The sequence below is a fragment of the Lissotriton helveticus genome, chromosome 7, assembly GCF_964261635.1.
Source record: "Lissotriton helveticus chromosome 7, aLisHel1.1, whole genome shotgun sequence".
NCBI lineage: Eukaryota > Metazoa > Chordata > Amphibia > Caudata > Salamandridae > Lissotriton > Lissotriton helveticus.
In genome coordinates this window covers 594141217-594160859 of record NC_136068.1, presented here as the reverse complement: position 1 = coordinate 594160859, position 19643 = coordinate 594141217, and the positions used below count along the sequence as shown (strand labels likewise).

Sequence of the window (19643 nt, the reverse complement as noted above, 5' to 3'; positions counted from 1 at the left end):
ATGCCATGCATTTAATAGATTGAGTTAATAGCCCCAACTCTAGTCTTAATCTGGAGCATCGGGCATTTTGTGTTACTGAATTACTTTTGTTATAAGCCTTACTATGACATAGCTCCTGGGTAGCATCCAGTACTTCGGGATAAGCAAAGTGACCGTACTGTAGGGCTTGGGTTAATGTTGCTTTCATTACTTTTAAAATAGGGGCCACAGAGGCACTGCTTAATATGCGATTTAATTGCCCAATCCCGTGGGTCATAGCTGCGGCCTTCTTTTTAAGGTCGTTTGATTGGGCTACCGCTGAGCCACTTTCGCTAAACCACACGCCCAGATACTTGTAATGCCTTGCAGTAGAGATGGTCTTGCCATCCAATCACCAGGTAGCTGTCTTCTTATGCTGGTAGCTGCCAAATATCAAATGTTTAATTTTGGCTTGGTACACCTGCAGATGATTGGCTATATTAAATCTGCTCAAGGCGTCCAGAACCCTGTACAAGCACGATTTGGTGTGATCCATGACCACTATGCCATTAGCATATTGAATTATTTGCAGAGTGACAGATGGAGAAGTGTGGCTCACTGGTTAGAAGCAGCAGATCCTGAAGCAGAGATCGGCCCGGGACCAGGGTTCAATTCCCGTCGTGGCAGGGTCTTGGGTCAATGTCCGCGGACTTGATAATTCTCGCCTAGGTGCCTAAGCTAACCATGGGTCCCACTCTGCAACTCTGGGAAATAGCTTGCTTAATCTCCACAACGGCCCTATCAGCGCCGGAGATGCCTGGCTTCACCTTGGGGGTGCCCAGGAGGGACCATCTCACAGGGAAAGCCAGGACGGGTTCCCCAGCGGTATACAGCGCCAGGACACTCCGAGATGGAGTAACAGTGCGCTTTACAAGTATACATTTACAGAACGTAGCTTTGGGGGGACAAAACAACAGGTGCCCAATGCCTTCCCTAAGTCAGCAGTATACAAGTTGAAGAGCGTAGGAGCCGAAACGTAGCCTTCTTTTAGCCCTCGATTTGTGTTGACTTTTCGTGTAAGCAGGGATGAACCAGTTTTCACCCAGACCCATGTCTCAGTATGTAAAGGGATGATGGCCTTAGAAGATTTGTTGGAATGCCCCATGCATCAAGCTTCCTCCAAAGGGTGGCCCTATCCACCCTGTCGAAAGCTGCACAATAATCTAAAAATCAGCACAAAAGAGGTGGACTGTTCTTCTGAAGGGCATGATAACTGAGGACTGATTAAGCTTGAATATTGTGTACCGTAGATGCCCCGGCCCTAAATCCTGATTGAAAAAATGGCTGAATGTCCTCCTTAGCTATCCATGCTTCTAAATGATCTAGTAGAATTTGGGCGTATACTTTTGCCTCGATACCAACTAAGGCGACCAATCGGTAATTTGTGGCTAGCATTCGATCTCCGCACTTAAATATGGCACATAAAATTGATCCTCTCCAGACCTCAGGAATGGAGGCATTTTAAGAAGAATGCTTGTAAAGGACAGACAGTAACCTGGTCGGAAACCAGCCTTTACAACGCGGGCATTACCATGCGCTGCCATTACAACGCTGCTTTTACAACGCAAGTCGTTTCAACGACTTGCGCTGGAGGGCGCTGTTGGACAAGGAATAGTTTAATTTTTGTTAGAAAGGCGAACCCGGGGGAGGCAGAAGGTGTCTGACTGACCACCCCTAGGTCTACCCCTCCTTCAGAGAAGGGACCGAGCGAGGTCAAGAGGCCTCCGACGGGAGGGCCCTCTCCTAGAATCGTACAGCAGAGTAACCACACCCCTACATATATACACCACACGTAAATAGAGTTTTCAATCTTTATCTGGCAATAAGTATCGTTTCAATATATACAGCAGATCCCGAGATCTGGAAAGTCTCGTGACAAAGGGGCAAGGTAGCAGGACAGTCTTAGAGATGGTCGGTTGCAAGGAGACTCTACGCACAGCTCTCAATCCTCAAGCTGGGGAGTTCCGGGAGGTTGGGCCGCGGCAGCAGGCTCCAAGATGGTTCAGCGAGTGTGGACCGCGGCAGCGCCAGCAGGTTCCAAGATGGTTCAGCGAGTGTGGACCGCTGCAGCGCCAGCAGGTTCCAAGATGGTTCAGCGAGTGTGGACCGCGGCAGCGCCAGCAGGTTCCAAGATGGTTCCGGACCGCGGCAGCGCCAGCAGGTTCCAAGATGGTTCAGCGAGTGTGGACCGCGGCAGCGCCAGCAGGTTCCAAGATGGTTCAGCGAGTGTGGACCGCGGCAGCGCCAGCAGGTTCCAAGATGGTTCAGCGAGTGTGGACCGCGGCAGCGCCAGCAGGCTCCAAGATGGTTACAGCAAAGATGGACCGCGGCAGCGCCAGCAGGCTCCAAAGTGGTTACAGCGAAGATGGACCGCGGCAGCGCCAGCAGGTTCCAGGTAGAACAGCAAGGGGAGTTCGTCTCAGGGTCAGCCGCGACAGCATCAGCAGGGCTTCTCGACTCCGGGATACAACTGCCGTCCTACTCCGGGGCTGGCCCAGATATAGGTCTGGAGTCCTTTGATGTCCGGACCCTCTCACCTGGGGGTCAGAGGGGCCGGGATGATGGTGTCCAGACACCCAGCAGGGGGGTGGAGCCAGAGCCCAGGGAGGCCGGAGGGCGATCGAAACCAGGCATCCGGGGACGGTTGGAGAGCCATCGAAACTCCCCTCTCCTTGTCTCTGGTGGAGTGGCCACTCTACCACCCGGAGGGTTCTTGGTGCCTCGATGGCGGGCTCGCTGGGGCCGTGGCCGCGGCTGGTCCAGGACCACGTGTCTGTGACGTGATGGGCCCAAGATGGCGTCGGGCCTGGAATGAGGGTCCGGGGTGGGCACCGGACCGGTATTGCTGGGGCGGCCCGAGGGTGCCGTGTCAGTGGTTGTGGGCCGCCGGGTGGCGGATCTGGTGGTTTGGAGGGCGTGCAGAGGTGTGCCCGAGGCCGACCCGGGCTGGATGGAGGGCCGATGTCGTCCGGGGCCCGCCATGCGGGAGGGGTAGGACCACGCCACGAGGCCGGGTCCAACATACGTCCCCCCCAGCTGAAGGCAGGGGAGAGTCACCCATCTTCTTGGGGATTCTCCTCGCCAAGGCGGAAGAATCTGTAGAGGCCGTCAGCGTTGGCGTGGTCGTTGCCAGGGCGATGCTCCACGGTGAAGTTCATCCCTTGGAGGGAGATGGACCAACGTAGCAACTTCGGGTTCTCGCCCCGCATCTGCATCAACCACCGCAGGGGCCGGTGGTCGGTCTGTACTCGGAAGTGGGTGCCGAAGAGGTAGGGCCGGAGCTTCTTTAGGGCCCATACGACGGCGAATGCTTCCCTCTCGATGGTGCTCCATCGTTGTTCTCGGGCCAGCAGGTGCCGACTGATGAAGGCCACAGGAAGGTCAACTCCGTAAGAGTTCATTTGGGACAGTACGGCCCCAATGCCGTGTTCCGAGGCGTCAGTTTGGACGATGAACTCTCGGCTGTAGTCGGGGCCTGGAGCACCGGGGCGGTGCACATGGCAGTCTTTAGTGTCTCAAAGGCTACTTGGCACTCGGGGGTCCAGTGCCCCTTCGGGGGTAGTCTCTTGGAGGTTAGTTCTGTGAGGGGCCCCACAATGCTCCCATAGTCCTTTATGAACCGCCGATAGTATCCAGTGAGCCCCAGGAAGGCTCGGACGGTGGTCTGGGTGACGGGGGGCTCCCAGGCCTGGATGGCGTCGATCTTGGGTTGAAGGGGAGCCACTTGGCCGCTCCCCACTTGGTGTCCCAGATAGGTCACGGACCCTTGACCGATCTGGCACTTGCTGGCTTTTATTGTTAGTCCGGCCCGTTGGAGGGCCGTCAGGACCTTCCAGAGGTGGGTCAGGTGCTCGTCCCAACAGAGGCTGTACACCGCAATATCGTCCAGATAGGCGGCACTGAACTCTTCCAGCCCTGCCAGCACCCGATTCACTAGTCTCTGGAAGGTGGCCGGAGCATTCTTCATGCCGAAGGGCATCACGTTGAAGTGGAAGTGGCCATCGGGGGTCGAGAAAGCGGATCGTTCTTGTGCCCCTGGCGTGAGGCCGATTTGCCAGTATCCGGCCGTGAGGTCGAAGGTGCTGAGGTACCTGGCGGCTCCCAGGCGATCGATCAGTTCATCCGCTCGGGGAATGGGATGGGCGTCGGTCCTGGTGACGGCATTCAGTCCCCGGTAGTCGACACAGAACCGCAGCTCCGGGGGCACCCCGGGGGCGGCGGCCTTTGGGACCAGGACGACGGGACTGGCCCATGGACTGTCTGAGGGCTCGACTACCCCTAGGGCTAGCATCTTGGAAACTTCGGCTTGGATGCAGGCCCGGACTCGGTCAGGGACTCGGTAGGCTCGGTGCCGCACGGGCGGACTGTCCCCGGTGTCGATGTCGTGAACACACCACTGGGTGACTCCGGGGGTGAGGGAAAATAAGTTCGCAAATTGACCCAGCAGTTTCTGGCAGTCCTGGCGCTGTTTGGGTGTCAGCACGGGAGAGAGGGAGACTCCCTCGACGGAGCCATCTTTCTCGGAGGTGCCCAGGAGGTCTGGTAGAGGCTCGGAGTCGTCCTCTGCTCCGTCATCGGTAGCCAACAACAGGCTCAGTTCGGTGCGGACAAAGTGGGGCTTGAGCCGGTTGGCGTGTAGGACCCGGAGGGGGTTCCGGGGGGACTCCATGTCCACTAGGTAGGTGACGGGGCTCTTGCGCTCCACCACTTTGAAGGGCCCCGTCCATTTGTCCTGGAGGGCGCCGGGGTCGACCGGGGACATGACCCAGACCTGCTGGCCCGGCTCGAATTCAATGGACGAGGCATTTTCATCATACCAGCGCTTCATCTCCTCTTGACTGGCCTTCAGGTTGGTTTCGGCCAGTTCCCGGAACTTCCGAGTCTGGTTGCGGAGAGTCAAGAGGTATCGGAAAACATCGGGCGGAGTATCGGATGCGGCCAGCTCCCAGCCTTCCTTGACCAGGCTGAGGGGGCCTCGCACCGGGTGTCCATATAATAGTTCAAAGGGGCTGAACCCCAGGGACTTCTGGGGTACCTCCCGGTAGGCGAACAGGAGGCATGGCAGCAGAACGTCCCATTTGCGCCGGAGGGGCTCTTCTAGGCCCTTGATCATTCCTTTCAGGGTCCTATTAAATCGCTCCACTAGTCCATTCCCTCGAGGGTGATACGGGGTGGTGAACTTATACGCAACCCCGCACTGTTGCCACAGGGACCGCATATATTTCGATATAAAGTTTGTGCCCCGATCACTGACGACCTCTCGGGGGAAGCCGACTCTGGAGAAGATCCCCATTAGCGCCCGACCCACTACGGGGGCTGTGATAGTCCGGAGGGGGATAGCTTCTGGGTAGCGGGTGGCATGGTCCACCAGGACGAGGATGAAGCGGTGCCCCTGAGAGGTGGGAGGATCCAGGGGCCCCACGATGTCGATCCCTACTCGCTCGAAGGGAGTGGTCACCACGGGAAACGGTTGGAGTGGGGCCTTGATTTTCCCCCCACTCTTTCCGCTGGCTTGGCAGGTCGGACAGGTTTGGCAGTGGTTGTACACATCGCGGCGCATCTTCGGCCAATAAAAGTGGGTCACCAGGCGGCTGTAGATTTTGTCTTGCCCCAGGTGCCCGGCGAGGGGCACGTCATGTGCCAGGTTTAAGAGAAAGTCTCTGAAGTGGAGGGGGACGACTAGCACTCGGCCGGCCCCCAGCTCGGCGATCTTTTGTTCACTGTACAGGAGGTCCTGGTCCCAATAGATCCAGTGGGACCCCGAGGAGTCTCCTGTGGCTTGCGTGGCGGCTTGTTGTCGGAGTCCCTCAAGGGAAGGACATGTCTTTTGTTTCCGACGGAACTGCTCGCGGGTGGGCCCCCCTTCTTGGCGCCACTGGGCTAGTTCGGGAAGGGGCCCGAGCTCGGGAAGTTCTTCATGGCTGGGGCCCTGCGGCCCCAGTTCGGGTTCGGCCGTGGCAGTGGCGGGTGGCAGAGGGGCCGGCCATTCAGGTTCTTCGGGCAGATTGTCTTCGGTTGGGACGGTGTCCCGGGTAGACATGGATCGGGTCGTTACGCAAACCCATTCAGGAAGGCCTAGCATCCCCAGATGCTCTCTTCGCTCGATCTGTGCCCAGGGGGAACTTTCCAGGTTGTTCCCTAGGAGGCAGTCCACCGGGGCATCGTCTCGGACGGTGACTTTCAGCATGCCGGACACTCCTCCCCACTCGAAGTGGATGCGGGCCATCTGGCACAGGCTCTCGGAATTGTCCGCTGACCGGACAGGACACAGAACGTGGGGCAAGATTTGTTCTGGGGTCACCAGATGGCAGCGGACGGTGGTTATGCTGGCCCCCGTGTCACGGAGAGCCTCGGCCCGGCGTCCGTTGATGGTGACCCACTGGCGGTACTTCTGGGTGTTGATCGGAATCTGGTCTCGGGGGATCATGTCTTTGTCGCCCAGGGAGGCGAGGCACATGGCCGCGGACTCCCATTCTTCTGGTTCCGTAGGGACCTCTTCTTCTTCCTCCTTTTCTTCGCTCAGAGCAGCTGCAGTGATTTGTCGACCGGGGGGCCCGGTGGTGCCGGGCTGCTGGTTCATGGGGCAGAGAGGATCATTGGCATAGTGACCCAGCCGCTGGCATCTGTGGCACGTAACGTTGGGGCGTGGCCCCGGTCGGGCTGGATGGGCCCCCCTCGGGCTGGAGGCTGGTGTAGAGGAGGCGGGCGAAGACCCCGGCGGAAGGTCTCGGCCTCGGCTGATGCCAGACCCACCGCCTCGCGGCCGGTCGTTCCCCGGGGACCCACGTCCGTATTCTCCCGTGGTGTTCCGGTGGACGCGGTTGCTTGCCCACCGATCTGCTTCGACCGCTAGTTTTCGCGGCTCGGTCAACTTGCTGTCGAGAAGGTGCTGTCGTAGTTCAATGAAGCAGTTGTTAGAGAGGTGCTCCCATAACATAAGGTCGACCAACTGCTGGTAGGTAGTGACCTGACTGCCTTTGACCCACCCCTCGAAGGCTCTGCTAAAAAAGTTCACATATTCCACCCAAGTGGTACCGGGGATTTTTTTACAGTCTCGGAACCTCTGCCGGTACATTTCGGGGGTGAGTCCGTAGCGCATGAGTAGGGCCGTTTTGTGTTCATAGGAGGTCATTTCGGTGTCAGGGAGTTCCAGCAGGGCGTCCCTCCCTTCGTTGACGAACTTTCCCCACAGGCCAGCGCCCCAATCCTTATGGGGCACTCGATGGGCGGTCATGGCCACCTCGTAGGCTTTAAACCATTGCTGGATATCATCGTTCTTGTACTATTCTTTGACTACATCTTTCGGTAGGTGAACCTTGGTGTCCACGGGAGGGGCCGAGGTCTTGGCCCCGGCCGCGCTATCTTTGTTGCTCTTGGCCTTGATTTCTAGTTCTCTCAGGCCTCGTTCGTGTTCATATGCTAGTCGTTTTTCTTCGAGGTCACGTTGTCTCCGTTTCTCTTCTAGATCCCCCTCCAGCCGTAGTTGCTCGAGGGCTATCTTTCTCTCCGCTAGCTGGAGTTCTCCATCTAGCCGGAGTCGTGCAAGCTCCAATTTGTGTAGCCGGTTGCGCTCTCGTTCTCGAGCGTCTTCATAGATGAGGTCCGCGTTTATTGTTGCGGTTCTTTCCCCCGTCGGGGGTGTGCTGGTTTCCTGTTGCCCGTTCGGGCTATTCTCCTCTTGGGGTGGTCTGTCTCGGGTTTCCACCCAGGCTTGTAGGGCCGATTTGAAGTCCTCTTTTGTGCTCAGGCCAGTGGTAGCGATACCCATGTCTTTACAGAATTGTTTTAGTTCTTTGTGGCTGTATTCTTCTATCTTCTCTTTCTGGAATTCGGCAGGTAGGTTGGTTCCTTGGGTCGTCATGGTCTCTGTGTGTTTTTCCGTCGTAGCGGGTAGATCACTCTCTGTACGATTTTGCGTTGGCTCGGATCGCAGCACCTGCCACCAATGTTAGAAAGGCGAACCCGGGGGAGGCAGAAGGTGTCTGACTGACCACCCCTAGGTCTACCCCTCCTTCAGAGAAGGGACCGAGCGAGGTCGAGAGGCCTCTGACGGGAGGGCCCTCTCCTAGAATCGTACAGCAGAGTAACCACACCCCTACAAATATACACCACACGTAGATAGAGTTTTCAATCTTTATCTGGCAATAAGTATTGTTTCAATATATACAGCAGATCCCGAGATCTGGAAAGTCTCGTGACAAAGGGGCAAGGTAGCGGGACAGTCTTATAGATGGTCGGTTGCAAGGAGACTCTACGCACAGCTCTCAATCCTCGAGCTGGGGAGTTCCGGGAGGTTGGGCCGCGGCAGCGCCAGCAGGCTCCAAGATGGTTCAGCGAGTGTGGACCGCGGCAGCGCCAGCAGGTTCCAAGATGGTTCAGCGAGTGTGGACCGCGGCAGCGCCAGCAGGTTCCAAGACGGTTCAGCGAGTGTGGACCGCGGCAGCGCCAGCAGGTTCCAAGATGGTTCAGCGAGTGTGGACCGCGGCAGCGCCAGCAGGTTCCAAGATGGTTCAGCGAGTGTGGACCGCGGCAGCGCCAGCAGGCTCCAAGATGGTTACAGCAAAGATGGACCGCGGCAGCGCCAGCAGGCTCCAAAGTGGTTACAGCGAAGATGGACCACGGCAGCGCCAGCAGGTTCCAGGTAGAACAGCAAAGGGAGTTCGTCTCAGGGTCAGCCGCGACAGCATCAGCAGGGCTTCTCGACTCCGGGATACAACTGCCGTCCTACTCCGGGGCTGGCCCAGATATAGGTCTGGAGTCCTTTGATGTCCGGACCCTCTCGTCTGGGGGTCAGAGGGGCCGGGATGATGGTGTCCAGACACCCAGCAGGGGGGTGGAGCCAGAGCCCAGGGAGGCCGGAGGGCGATCGAAACCAGGCATCCGGGGACGGTTGGAGAGCCATCGAAACTCCCCTCTCCTTGTCTATGGTGGAGTGGCCACTCTACCACCCGGAGGGTTCTTGGTGCCTCGATGGCGGGGTCGCTGGGGCCGTGGCCGCGGCTGGTCTGGGACTGCGAGTCTGTGACGTGATGGGCCCAAGATGGCGTCGGGCCTGGAATGAGGGTCCGGGGTGGGCACCGGACCGGTATTGCTGGGGCGGCCCGAGGGTGCCGTGTCAGTGGTTGTGGGCCACCGGGTGGCGGATCTGGTGGTTTGGAGGGCGTGCAGAGGTGTGCCCGAGGCCGACCCGGGCTGGATGGAGGGCCGATGTCGTCCGGGGCCCGCCAAGCGGGAGGGGTAGGACCACGCCACGAGACCGGGTCCAACAATTTTCTATTCCAACACCTTCCCTACTGTAACGTGGGCTGGAGTTGGAATAGAAAATTAAACTATTCCACTATCCAGCGCTTACAGCGCAAGTCGTTGTAACGACTTGCGTTGTAAAAACAGCATTGTAATGGCACACGTGGTAATAGCCAGCGTTGTGCTGACATACAACTGCTGTTTTAATAGTTTTGGCACTTTCCGATTGTTTGTTAAACTACACAACATCATCTGACTCTCCTCATCTAAATGTTCCTGCCCATGGAACAAGTTAGTTTGATGTTGTGATCTTAGAATTGGCCTTGGGTTTGTCTTGATAGATGACATTTTAGCTACAAGCTGACCAGCTCCTCGTATGTTACCAGCCTGGTCCACGTACAGCTCGACAATGTGCCATACCCATGTTCCTTTGGAGACTCCATTCTCCCTGGCCGCATTGCTATTTTTTAATTTGTTGATATGGGACCAGAAGCGAGCCTGGTTAGAGTCCTTTAATAGTTGAAAGACTGGGGCCCATTCTTTTTCCTGTATTTCATTCAGATGTTCCCAAACTTTTCTTTTATGTAACTTTCTGGACAGTTTTACTGCTGCAGCTGAAGATTTTGATGGATTAAGTCGATGCACACGCCGAGCTTTATGAAGGGATTTTTTGGAAAGGATGATTACCTTACAGAAATGACCGGGCCTCACTAATTCCTGTCCCACCAGTTGGAATTTGGGGGTGCCCTCCTGTTCCAGTAAGTACTTTCTTAGTTCCTCCATGTAGCTTCCCCATTCCTGTAGGGCACATTCTGGTTGCATTGGTCTTACAGTAAGCTCCAGTGCCTCTAACCATGTGCTGACCATAGGTCTGTGATCAGACTGCCACGTAATTCTTCTTACTAATTTTGATTTCTCTTCCTCAGTTGAGGTGCCCACCTTGATGATTTTGTCTGCAAGTCGAATTACATGATGTTTGTTGCATGATTTGTATGCCAAACATTTCCAAGGATCAGCTTGTGTTTAGACTCTTAGAGCCAGAGCCGATCATTGGCTCGGCTTTGGCTCAGCTTCCCTGTTTATTTGGTGGCTTCCCCACCGTTAATCAACAGTCAGAAGTGTCTTTCTGAAGATGTATTTAATAATATTTAAAGAACTCTTGTCATTTCACAGAAAGAATTTTCTGAGATTTTCCAAAACAGATTGTTGTCTTGAAATAACTTTGCAAAAATGTATTCTAAAGCGCTTTATGATGAAATCTGTAAAAGCTGCTTTTGAGTTTTCAAATACCGGATTACCCTTTTAAAGATCAGTCAATGCTTAATTTGAGCCGTTGTTGCAGGTGGGACCCACCGGCACCTATTTTCCCTTAACAAACTTTAATCCACAGCAAGAGAGAGAAAAACACAAAAGGAGGAAAGGAATGGTGAACGGTTTCCACTAAAAAAGGAAGGTATGCATATAGGACGACATAACTTCAGAATGTAGGGACTGATACTGTCTACCCTATCAGAGACTGTCGGTTCAATTCCTAGCTAACTCACAGTGCCTTACCCAAACCCCTAACCTTCCTCGGGTAGCAGGTGATTTTGATTGCCTTCAACATGGCACTCTGATTCCCAAAGGAATTGTGGAAACAGATGGTACCTCTTTCGTTGTTTCCTTATGCATGCCTGTGGTAAACACAAGAAAGATACAAATAAAGTTTTCAATACATTTATTGGAACAATCGTAGTCTTGCATAGAAAGAATGAGTTGAGATTATTAGGCAGATGAAACAAAACAATGTAACCAGCAGGAGGAATATGGTGAAAAAAATAAACAGTCCCAACCGTGGCAGTCTGATTTCTTTATATTTCTACCTATCACTGCCCCTAACTCTGAGAGCATAGTGAGTGTACGCTCTGTCACATTTCTTAGGTTAGCCTGAGTCCCCATACATGGATAACTGGGTCAGTGAATCGGCCTGAAGTGGGGTTGGAAATCCTCCTCTGCAGGATGGGAATCGGTCAGCAAACCTGCATGTTGAACACAGGATTTGTTCCAGGACAGTCATGCCTGGATTGCTCCTCTGACCCATAAAAGGACAGCGCACTGTTCTGATAATAAAAACCACTGTGTTAGAGATCCAGCTCTGACACAATGATATGTCTAGAAGTTAGAAGCTGTCTACAAACAGGCAATGCAAGCACTAGGATATCTTGTTCTGTGCTCGCAGCCTTGGAAGAAATGTTCTGATTACATAGCAAGGAACACTTTCTAAAAACAAGCACCACGCACAGCGTCTTCTCAGAATAATATTGTGCAAGCAAAACATGTAAAAGTAGCATTGCTAAAACAAAAAAAGTGCTTCAACACCCCATCAGGGATAACAAGCGCTATATAAATGCAAACCTTTTTCCCTCTTCTATCCCTCTCCTACCATTCTCAATCCAAATAACTGACTAACATCACTCAAATTACTTTCATATTTCAATATACTAATTCAACACTAATCCTTTATGAGTTCCAGAGTAGTGTGCTACTCGCCCAAAAAGTTCTTCAATGCCTCGACAAGGGTACTAAGGGCTATATAAATGCAATTACAGTACAATACAATACAATGTCTTCTCAACGTCTAAAATATAAAACTAAAACGGAGAACCAAAGTGAGCCCAAGAAGGCCTCACGACAAAGGGAGGGAGGGAAAGACAGAAAAACAGTGACAACGAGAGAAGGCAGGGATGAAAAACCTGCCTAACCTTTGCTTGTGCTGCCCCTGTTGTATGCAGATGCTACTGCTGTGTACTGGAGGCAGAAGGTCGTTTAATCCTAAACACAAGAGTTCTAAATACAGGGCAGGACAGGTGTCTCCTAGGATTCTCCAGGGTGCTCGGAAATCATAGCTGTGGGCGCTACATTCATGGAGGAGAGAGGTGAAGGGTGAAGCGAGCGGATCATTGTGCTGGGCGAGCAGGAGAGCAGGGTGATGTGATGGGCGTGTGATGTGACAGGTGGGTGGTGCATGTGTCTTGTGTGCCTTTAAGAGGCGCTGCGCGATGCTTTCGGGTCAAATATGTGCGGTGATTGACTGGTTATATGGGGTGCAATCAATCACAGTAAATCAAATGAGGTACGTGTGCGCTGCATTCCTTGCAGATGCATGATAAATATTCAATGGGTTGTTTCTGTGCTAAACGCGCGGAAGATGCTGCGTGTGTGTGGTACTAGGACCCAGTAGGCTGGCCTCTGCTTCCCCACCCCCTCCCTGTCAGAGGCTCCCCCCACTGCAGCCCCACCCCCAGCCTCCTCTCTCTCATTCACTCCCTGCACCTCTCTCCTCCTGCACCAGCCGGGCTCAGCTCACACCCATCCTCACCAGGGAGCTCCCCCCTGCAGGCGGACAGGAGCCCCCTCCCCCGGACAGGACCCCCGGAATGGCCACTGTCAATTTCAGCACCCACAGGCTGGCCCTGCTGGCAGCCTACCAAGACGTGATTCAGGAGAAGACCCCCACAGACTGGTAAGAGCCCTCGACTCTAGTGAGCGCCTCATCTCGATACCCACCCCCAATCTGTGCTCCATCACTGATTTGTTCATGTTTCCCCTCGTCGCTCTGGTCTGTGCCCGCCATCCCTAATATGTGTCCGGCATCACTGTTCTGTCTGTGCCCACCCCCTCATGTCGGCCCCGTGCCTGCGCTTCGCATCTTCACCCAGAGACCGCCCCCTTTCTGGTAGCTGTTCACCCTGCTGCCTCTATCTGGAGTCCCCCATTTTCGTTTGTGCCAGTATGTGACACCCCCTTTCTGTTACCGGTACCACTCTCCCCACCACCCACCCCATGGTCCTGCCCTGGCCCAGTGCCCTTTCTCTCCTCCGTCACTCCACGCCCCCCCCCCCCCTCCTTTCCCAGCACGTCTTTGTCTTAGAGGGGAGACCTGCTCAGATTTCTCTGCAGATTGCGCCGTATCTTCTTTCTGCTTCTATTGTGCTGGTGTTGTTGATTTGCTGGGGGAATTCAGACCACTTGGTTATGTCATTATTAAGGGGAATTAACGGGGGTGGTACGTATTTGGGGAGATCCCTGGAGTAGGCGTGATACGGAGTGGGATTTCGGTGGGTGGTACACAGGGGGTGGCAGGCGGGGGTGGGTGGCGTGGTATCATCGGGAGGGGGAGCATGCATAGTTGCACACTGGTGCGTAGACGGAGATCCTGGGTGGGGTTGCATATACATTTTGGGGTCTGGTATAGAAGGGGGCGGGGTGGGGGATACACGTGCGTCCTTTCTCCGTTTATGCACCCGCAGTGGCTGCAGCTGGAACAGGCAGCAGCCATTAGCCTGGAGATGGTGCATTGACAGAAAGGAGCCAGAGGGAGGGGTTAGGTTGGAGAGCAGAGAGAACATTGATGGGGTAAAGGGCTGGCATTGCAGGGTCATATGGGAGGAGACTGAGGGGTTGTTAGGGGAAGAGATTCAGCAGTGACATGACATTTACTCGTAATGGGGAAGGGGCGGTCCAGGGCATGGGGTTTGTGCAGTCGGTATATTTCCAGGGTGTGGGCACAGCTCCTTTGTGTGCCCCGTCGACCTGTGTGTACCATGTCGACCTGTGACAGAATGATAACAGAGTGCAGTGTGGTGGTGTTTTTGAAAGCGCGGGGCCTAAGTGGTGGTTCAGGGCCTGGTGGAAGGTAAATGTTGTGATGCCTGGGCTCAGTGTATGGGGGGGGTTGTCTGGGATGCTGCGTGAGAGTGCGGTAAGAAGATGCAGGTTCATTCAGGGCCTGTATTTGCTGGTAGTGGGTAGCTGAACGTAGCTGTGGTGTTGGGGTTCTGGCTCAGCAGTAGTGTAGGCCTTAATGAAGGAGTTGCATGGCCTTGGGGTGTTCTGGCAGGTGCAAGAGCACTGGGCATCTGTGAGGGGGCTGACAGTGCTAGGTGTGAGGGCGGTGGTGTCCAGAGCCTTGGAAGGGTTGTCACTTAGCTCTGTGCCGTCAGGTGAGTAGACCAATTCGCTAGCCCCAGGCCTTCACTGTACAAGTACGTGTGATCTGGGAGTTGGTCACGAGATACTTACACCGCACCAATTTGGCTGCCCCTCCCGTTAGCAATGATTTCCAATGGATCACTGCAGAGCTGAACGCACAGTGTCCTCCTGACAGCGTGGATTTAGGTGACCAGCATCGTGGGGTTGGGGACTGGCACGTGTAGGAGGTTGGATAGCTAAGCTGCGATATAAGGGGTGCAGAGCTCCGATGCATTGTGAGTGTACAGGGTCTGTTAAACTCTGTTTAGTGTTTGATGCCGGTATGAGGCGGATTATCTCAGTGCAGTTTAATCGTGCAGGTCCTGGGGTGGTGTGAAAGTGCAGGGTCTGGGTGCAGTGTGAGGGTGCAGACACCCTGAGGGGTTATGACCTCATTGCACGCAGTATATGGGTATAAGAACACCTGGGTGATGTGTAAGACTGCGGGGGTAGGTGACAAGTGACATCATGTCATAGGTGACACTTGTAGCCAGGTGTGTCTTTTAAACCACAAACACTTTGTATGCAGTGATTTCCGGGGCCCACGTGTGTAATTTTATAAGTAAAACTATAAGTGCCAGAATGCAACGTGACTTCCACTAAAATCCGAGGACTGACCGAATGCTTCACACTATTATCTGGCCACTTTAATGCTAAGGTTCACGCTTGGGTTTAGGGGCTGTTGCAGCCCCTCCTCTCCCAGCTGGCACTCTGTCTGTCACCCTTACACACCCTGCCTCATCTCTCCTTCAGCGACGCCACTCTCTTGAACCATCTCTTCTGTCCGCCAGGCGCCCCTTCTCTTGACCCCGCTCCCACCCCTACAGATCGGATCCATATGCCTGCCTTCAGCCCGCGCGCCCCCCGCCTTCAGACCGGCTCCAGTTACACCCCCTCGGGTGACGTGAGGCGCAGGACAATGGGGCGCGCCCGTCAGCTGCGTCCAGCGCGAGCCGGAGCGCCGCGCGCCTCGCGCTCACCTCAGGAGAATGCGCCCCTGAGCAGCCCGTGAGGCGTGACTGGCGGGGGAGGAGACCCCGTACATATACGTGACGCACCTCTGACAAGGCCCTGTCACTTCAGTGTCGTGGCCAGGTCTGTAGGCCACATCTGGGTTAGTCTGCATCTGGACGGCCTTGTTGGAAGTAGAGTGAACAGCAGCCCGCAGCAAAGATGTTAGTGACGAAACCAATCCACACAGAATTGGGGGAGGGTGAAGCATTCTTGAATAAATCCACTTGAAAAACTCCCATAGAAAGGAATGTCATTACACAATTCATTCTACAATTCTAGACTGTAAATAATATTCTAATATGATGAAATACAGCTTTCCTTTAAGTAATATACTACAGTGGGGGTGTTGTCCTGAGGAAGAAAGGTGGTGGGAGACCAAATAGTGTCAGGATGCGTAATAGCTGTTTGGGAGGGCCTGATTGTCCATCTAGGGAAGTATAGATGTATTATTCCTAACTTCACATCTATTCCTAACTTCACATCTATTCTTAACTTCACATCCATTCTCCTTGAAGATATATGTATGTACAGCGCAGGCGTATTGTGGAAGTTAGGTACAGAAAATCAAGACTGACCTGACGATTTTATTTTTAAATTGTCCTCAATAGTCTGCTTTTCCAATATTGTGGGTTCAATATTCAGGGTGCACGCCGTTTGTCTGGTGGTCTGTCTGCGGCGTTCTGTTGATGATTTGGTACTGTGCAGGGGAAGGGATCGCTGCGGCCACTTAGTAAATAGGGCTACTTAGGAGGCACTGGGCTAGATCAGTGAGTGTGTTTTCATGCTGCTGATATTTTTGTTTATTCTGTTCTGAGTTTTACAGTGTATGGCTTGGTCAGTCTTTTATCTTTGAGTACTAGCTTGCTGGCTCGGAATATACAGATTAAAGCCACTTACCCACTAAACATTTTAAGGATTATAGTGCATGGAAGTCTGTGGTAGCTGTATTAGAAACTGCATTTAATTTCATTACCGCTTTCTGGTTGTGGCACTCCTGTCACGACAAAACACAATCTCTGCACTATTGTGTTACATTACTGCAGTTGAGTTGTGATGTCGCCACGCCTGCATCAGGAGGTAAACGTGTGAAGAGCAGCTCCACGAATAGAAATCGAGCTGAGCCGTTAATGATTAAAGGGATACGTAGCTTTCCCTGTCTTCTGGGATTCCTTCGCTGAACATTCAGTCATTTTCTGTGAATTTAGGGTACTGTTATTCTGGTGTCTCGTTAGCGCATTGCAGGAGTTCGGTAGAGAGGGCAGGAAGGAATCTATCTGCATACACCCACACATTGTAAATCACAAAGCTAGTTCTGAAGTAGAATTTGGCCTAATGGCCAGAGCTGCTGACTTTGGACTTGGACAACGAGGTTCCATTCCGGGCTTTCGCTCGAGAACCTGTGATTCTGGGCAGATTACTTAGTCTCCCTGCACTTTAAAACAGAGAGTAATATAATCTGGTGCTCCTACAAAGCGCTGTAAGGACCCTGGGCTACATTTGCGCTATACAAAAATCAATAAATCCGATGTTTGGGTTTTGGTACCCCTGACATTGCTCGTCTACCCGTAGTCTAAAGCCTGTAGAAGTAACTGGAAGTATACTGGGCAGTTGCAACACTGTCTGTTTCCAAACTGTTCCTGTTGCTGGGTTTTATGCCCCTATGTAAAGGCCGTCAGGATAGCTGAGTTTAATATTTACTGATGAAACATGCAGTGATCTCCAAGTCATTGAGTTCGAATCTTGGCAAGGCTGGCTCTGACTTTCACCCTTCTGAGGTCGGTAAATTAAGTATCATTAAAGTGGGCGATAGTCACATCTATTGTTTACTGTATTTAGAAACGGAAGGAGTGTGGTATGAAGCGTTATATTAAGATTAATGTATTCTGCCATGCGCCTTGGAGCTAAGCATAGAAGAAGATATGAAACTCCATTGCCACTCAAAGGTTGCATGACGTGGCTTAATTTATTCTAAGTATTTTGGTGAATTTATGGCAGTTCTTATAATAGCCTTTAAATCTAGCTGATGAGGATACTGTAATTTGCATAATAACAAGATGACAACGTGTATCATCCCCTTAAAACAATCAGTGGCTTGAAGCCGGGAACAATGTCAATTGGAAAGCGGATTTGTCATGGTCTTAATTTATAGATTATGGTGTTTTGTATTAAAGGGGAAGGCAGACCTTCAAAGGCTGCTGTCTTCATCGCCTACATTTGCCGTTAACTGACGTCCCAACTCTGTGATCCTATTGAAAAAGTTGTGACGTCGCAAGTAGAGTTAAACTTGAGGACACGAAAAGGGTATTATTGTCCAAGTTGTGGCGGTGGTATATATATATCCCACTCCTTCGCAGAACAACATGCAGTGTTTTGTTGTGAAGCGCTATGAGACTAAAATAGTCGTTTTAAAACCCTAAAAGTGGCCTGGGTCTCTGAGGAACCCCAGATGAGCACACATTAACTGTCCCCAGCCCCCGCAGGAGAAGGTGGTCTCTTTTCGCAGAGGCTTAGTTGACGTCTCTGCCTTTCCCTTCTGTCTGCTGTCTCTCCCAGGCTACCGCCTCGTGTTCATGTAGTGCCTCGCATAGAGGTACAGCTGCTTCAGGGCGCTCGGAGGATGCATACAGCCAGATTCATCAAGCCAAAATCGTCTTGCAAAGGGCCAGATTCTGAGAATCTGGCCTTTGCAAGCGCTATTTTTGCATTTGGGATTCATCATCCCAAATGCAAAAATCGCAATTTTAAAAATCGCTAAATTGCGAATAATTGCATTTAAGGAATCTCAATTTGAGATTCCTTAAATGCAATTCATGAACCATTTTAAAATTGCGAATTCGCAATCTGGGGCCGCTATTTACCGCGAAGTCAAACTACGTGGTAAATGGCAAAAACTTAGAAAAATGCACTTTAGTGCATTTTTCTAAGTTGTATGTTACACACACACACATGTCCTTTGGACATGTGTGCGCGCAACACCAGTGTACATTACCATTTCAGGGGTGCTACAGGGTGTCCTTTGGACACCCTGGCACCCTTGAAATCTCTTCCTTATTTGCGATTCCCTAATTGTAAATCGCAAATAAGGAATGACTCGCCATTCATTCCTATGAATGGGAAAGCCATTCCTTATTTGCGATTCGCAATTAGCGAATCGCAAATAAGGAAGCAGTAGAAATCGCAAAAATATTGCGATTTCTACATGCATCCCGTTTTGCGAGTCTTTAATAGCGATTACTTAACAATCGCTATTAAGGACTCGCAAAACAGGACTTTGATGAATCTGGGGGATAGTTTCTTGTTGTAGTGGTGGACTAAACGGAAACAGTACAAGTGCTTCATAAATCATAATTTTACAATAATGATATCTCTGTGTTCTGCTTCCGGTAGAGCGAGAAATGCCGAAACAGTACACCAAACGAAAGAGTTACTGCGCTGCGAAGTGAGAGGTGAGTCCTATTTGAGAGAGGGTTTCGGGTGAAAGCGCTTGAATTTCCTGAAAGTAAGGTTTATATTCTGATATTGAAAAGCGGATGCTGGAAAGATTCTTCAACAAGCATTTACAATGCAACGGTCTCGCCTTTGCAAAAGTTAGAGCTATTGGCATTGTAAATGACAAACTTTTTATTTATGTGTTGGCTTTGAAAACAGATAACTAAATGGCATTGTCATTTACAATGCCAATAGCTTAATCTCTCACACTTGTATGTGCTTAGGGGGCCTGCCTCACAGGTGTCTTTGGTCAGTTGATTTACTTCTCCGCCCTTATTGTGTATTTGACTAATTTCCCTCACTATAGTAGTTTGCGCGATTCCAATTAGTTGGTGCTGTCATTACCTTACTTCTGATTACAACTACCGCATGTGCTTTTAACACTATAGAATCTACTGAGAACTATAACATCTCGTATAGAGAAGGCTGGTTAAATGAAAGGCAGAGGAAGAAATGTTGAGCCCCGTTTTAAGGTAATCTGTTGTACTCAGATTTGCAATTTAGCTTTAGCTAGTACACGACTCAGATTCTCAGATTCTTAGCGGGCATTTACACACTTCAAACATTGTTATTTTATAAACTCACAGATTATACATTATGAACTCAGGAGTACCAGTCATGGGTTACAACAATTACTTCTACTCAGTGCAGTTACACAAATAATCTGCTGGCCTATCGAACAAGATAGAGAGGGGGAGAAGAAAACAAGGGCAGAGGGAGCGAGACACCCCTGGAGGTCAGAAGGGGGGGCGAGAGAGAGGGGGAGATGGATACAAGAGCAGAGAGAGACACACACAAGGATTAGAAGGGGAGCGAGCGAGAGAGAGAAGGAAACCAGGGCAGAGAGAGAAACGCATGGAGGTCAGAAG

General features: G+C 52.1%; 1 protein-coding gene across 4 annotated transcripts in view; it reads left to right on the top strand.

The window, feature by feature from the left end:
* The first annotated feature begins 12535 nt into the window (after positions 1–12535).
* Positions 12536–19643, top strand: part of DBN1 (drebrin 1) — a 258527-nt gene continuing 251419 nt past the window's right edge. For all 4 annotated transcript variants that reach the window (XM_078652761.1, XM_078652760.1, XM_078652759.1 and 1 more), the window contains exon 1: positions 12536–12763. In XM_078652761.1, coding sequence (XP_078508887.1) covers positions 12678–12763 — 86 coding nt within the window. In that variant the 5' untranslated portion in view covers positions 12536–12677. The remainder of the gene's footprint in view (positions 12764–19643) is intronic.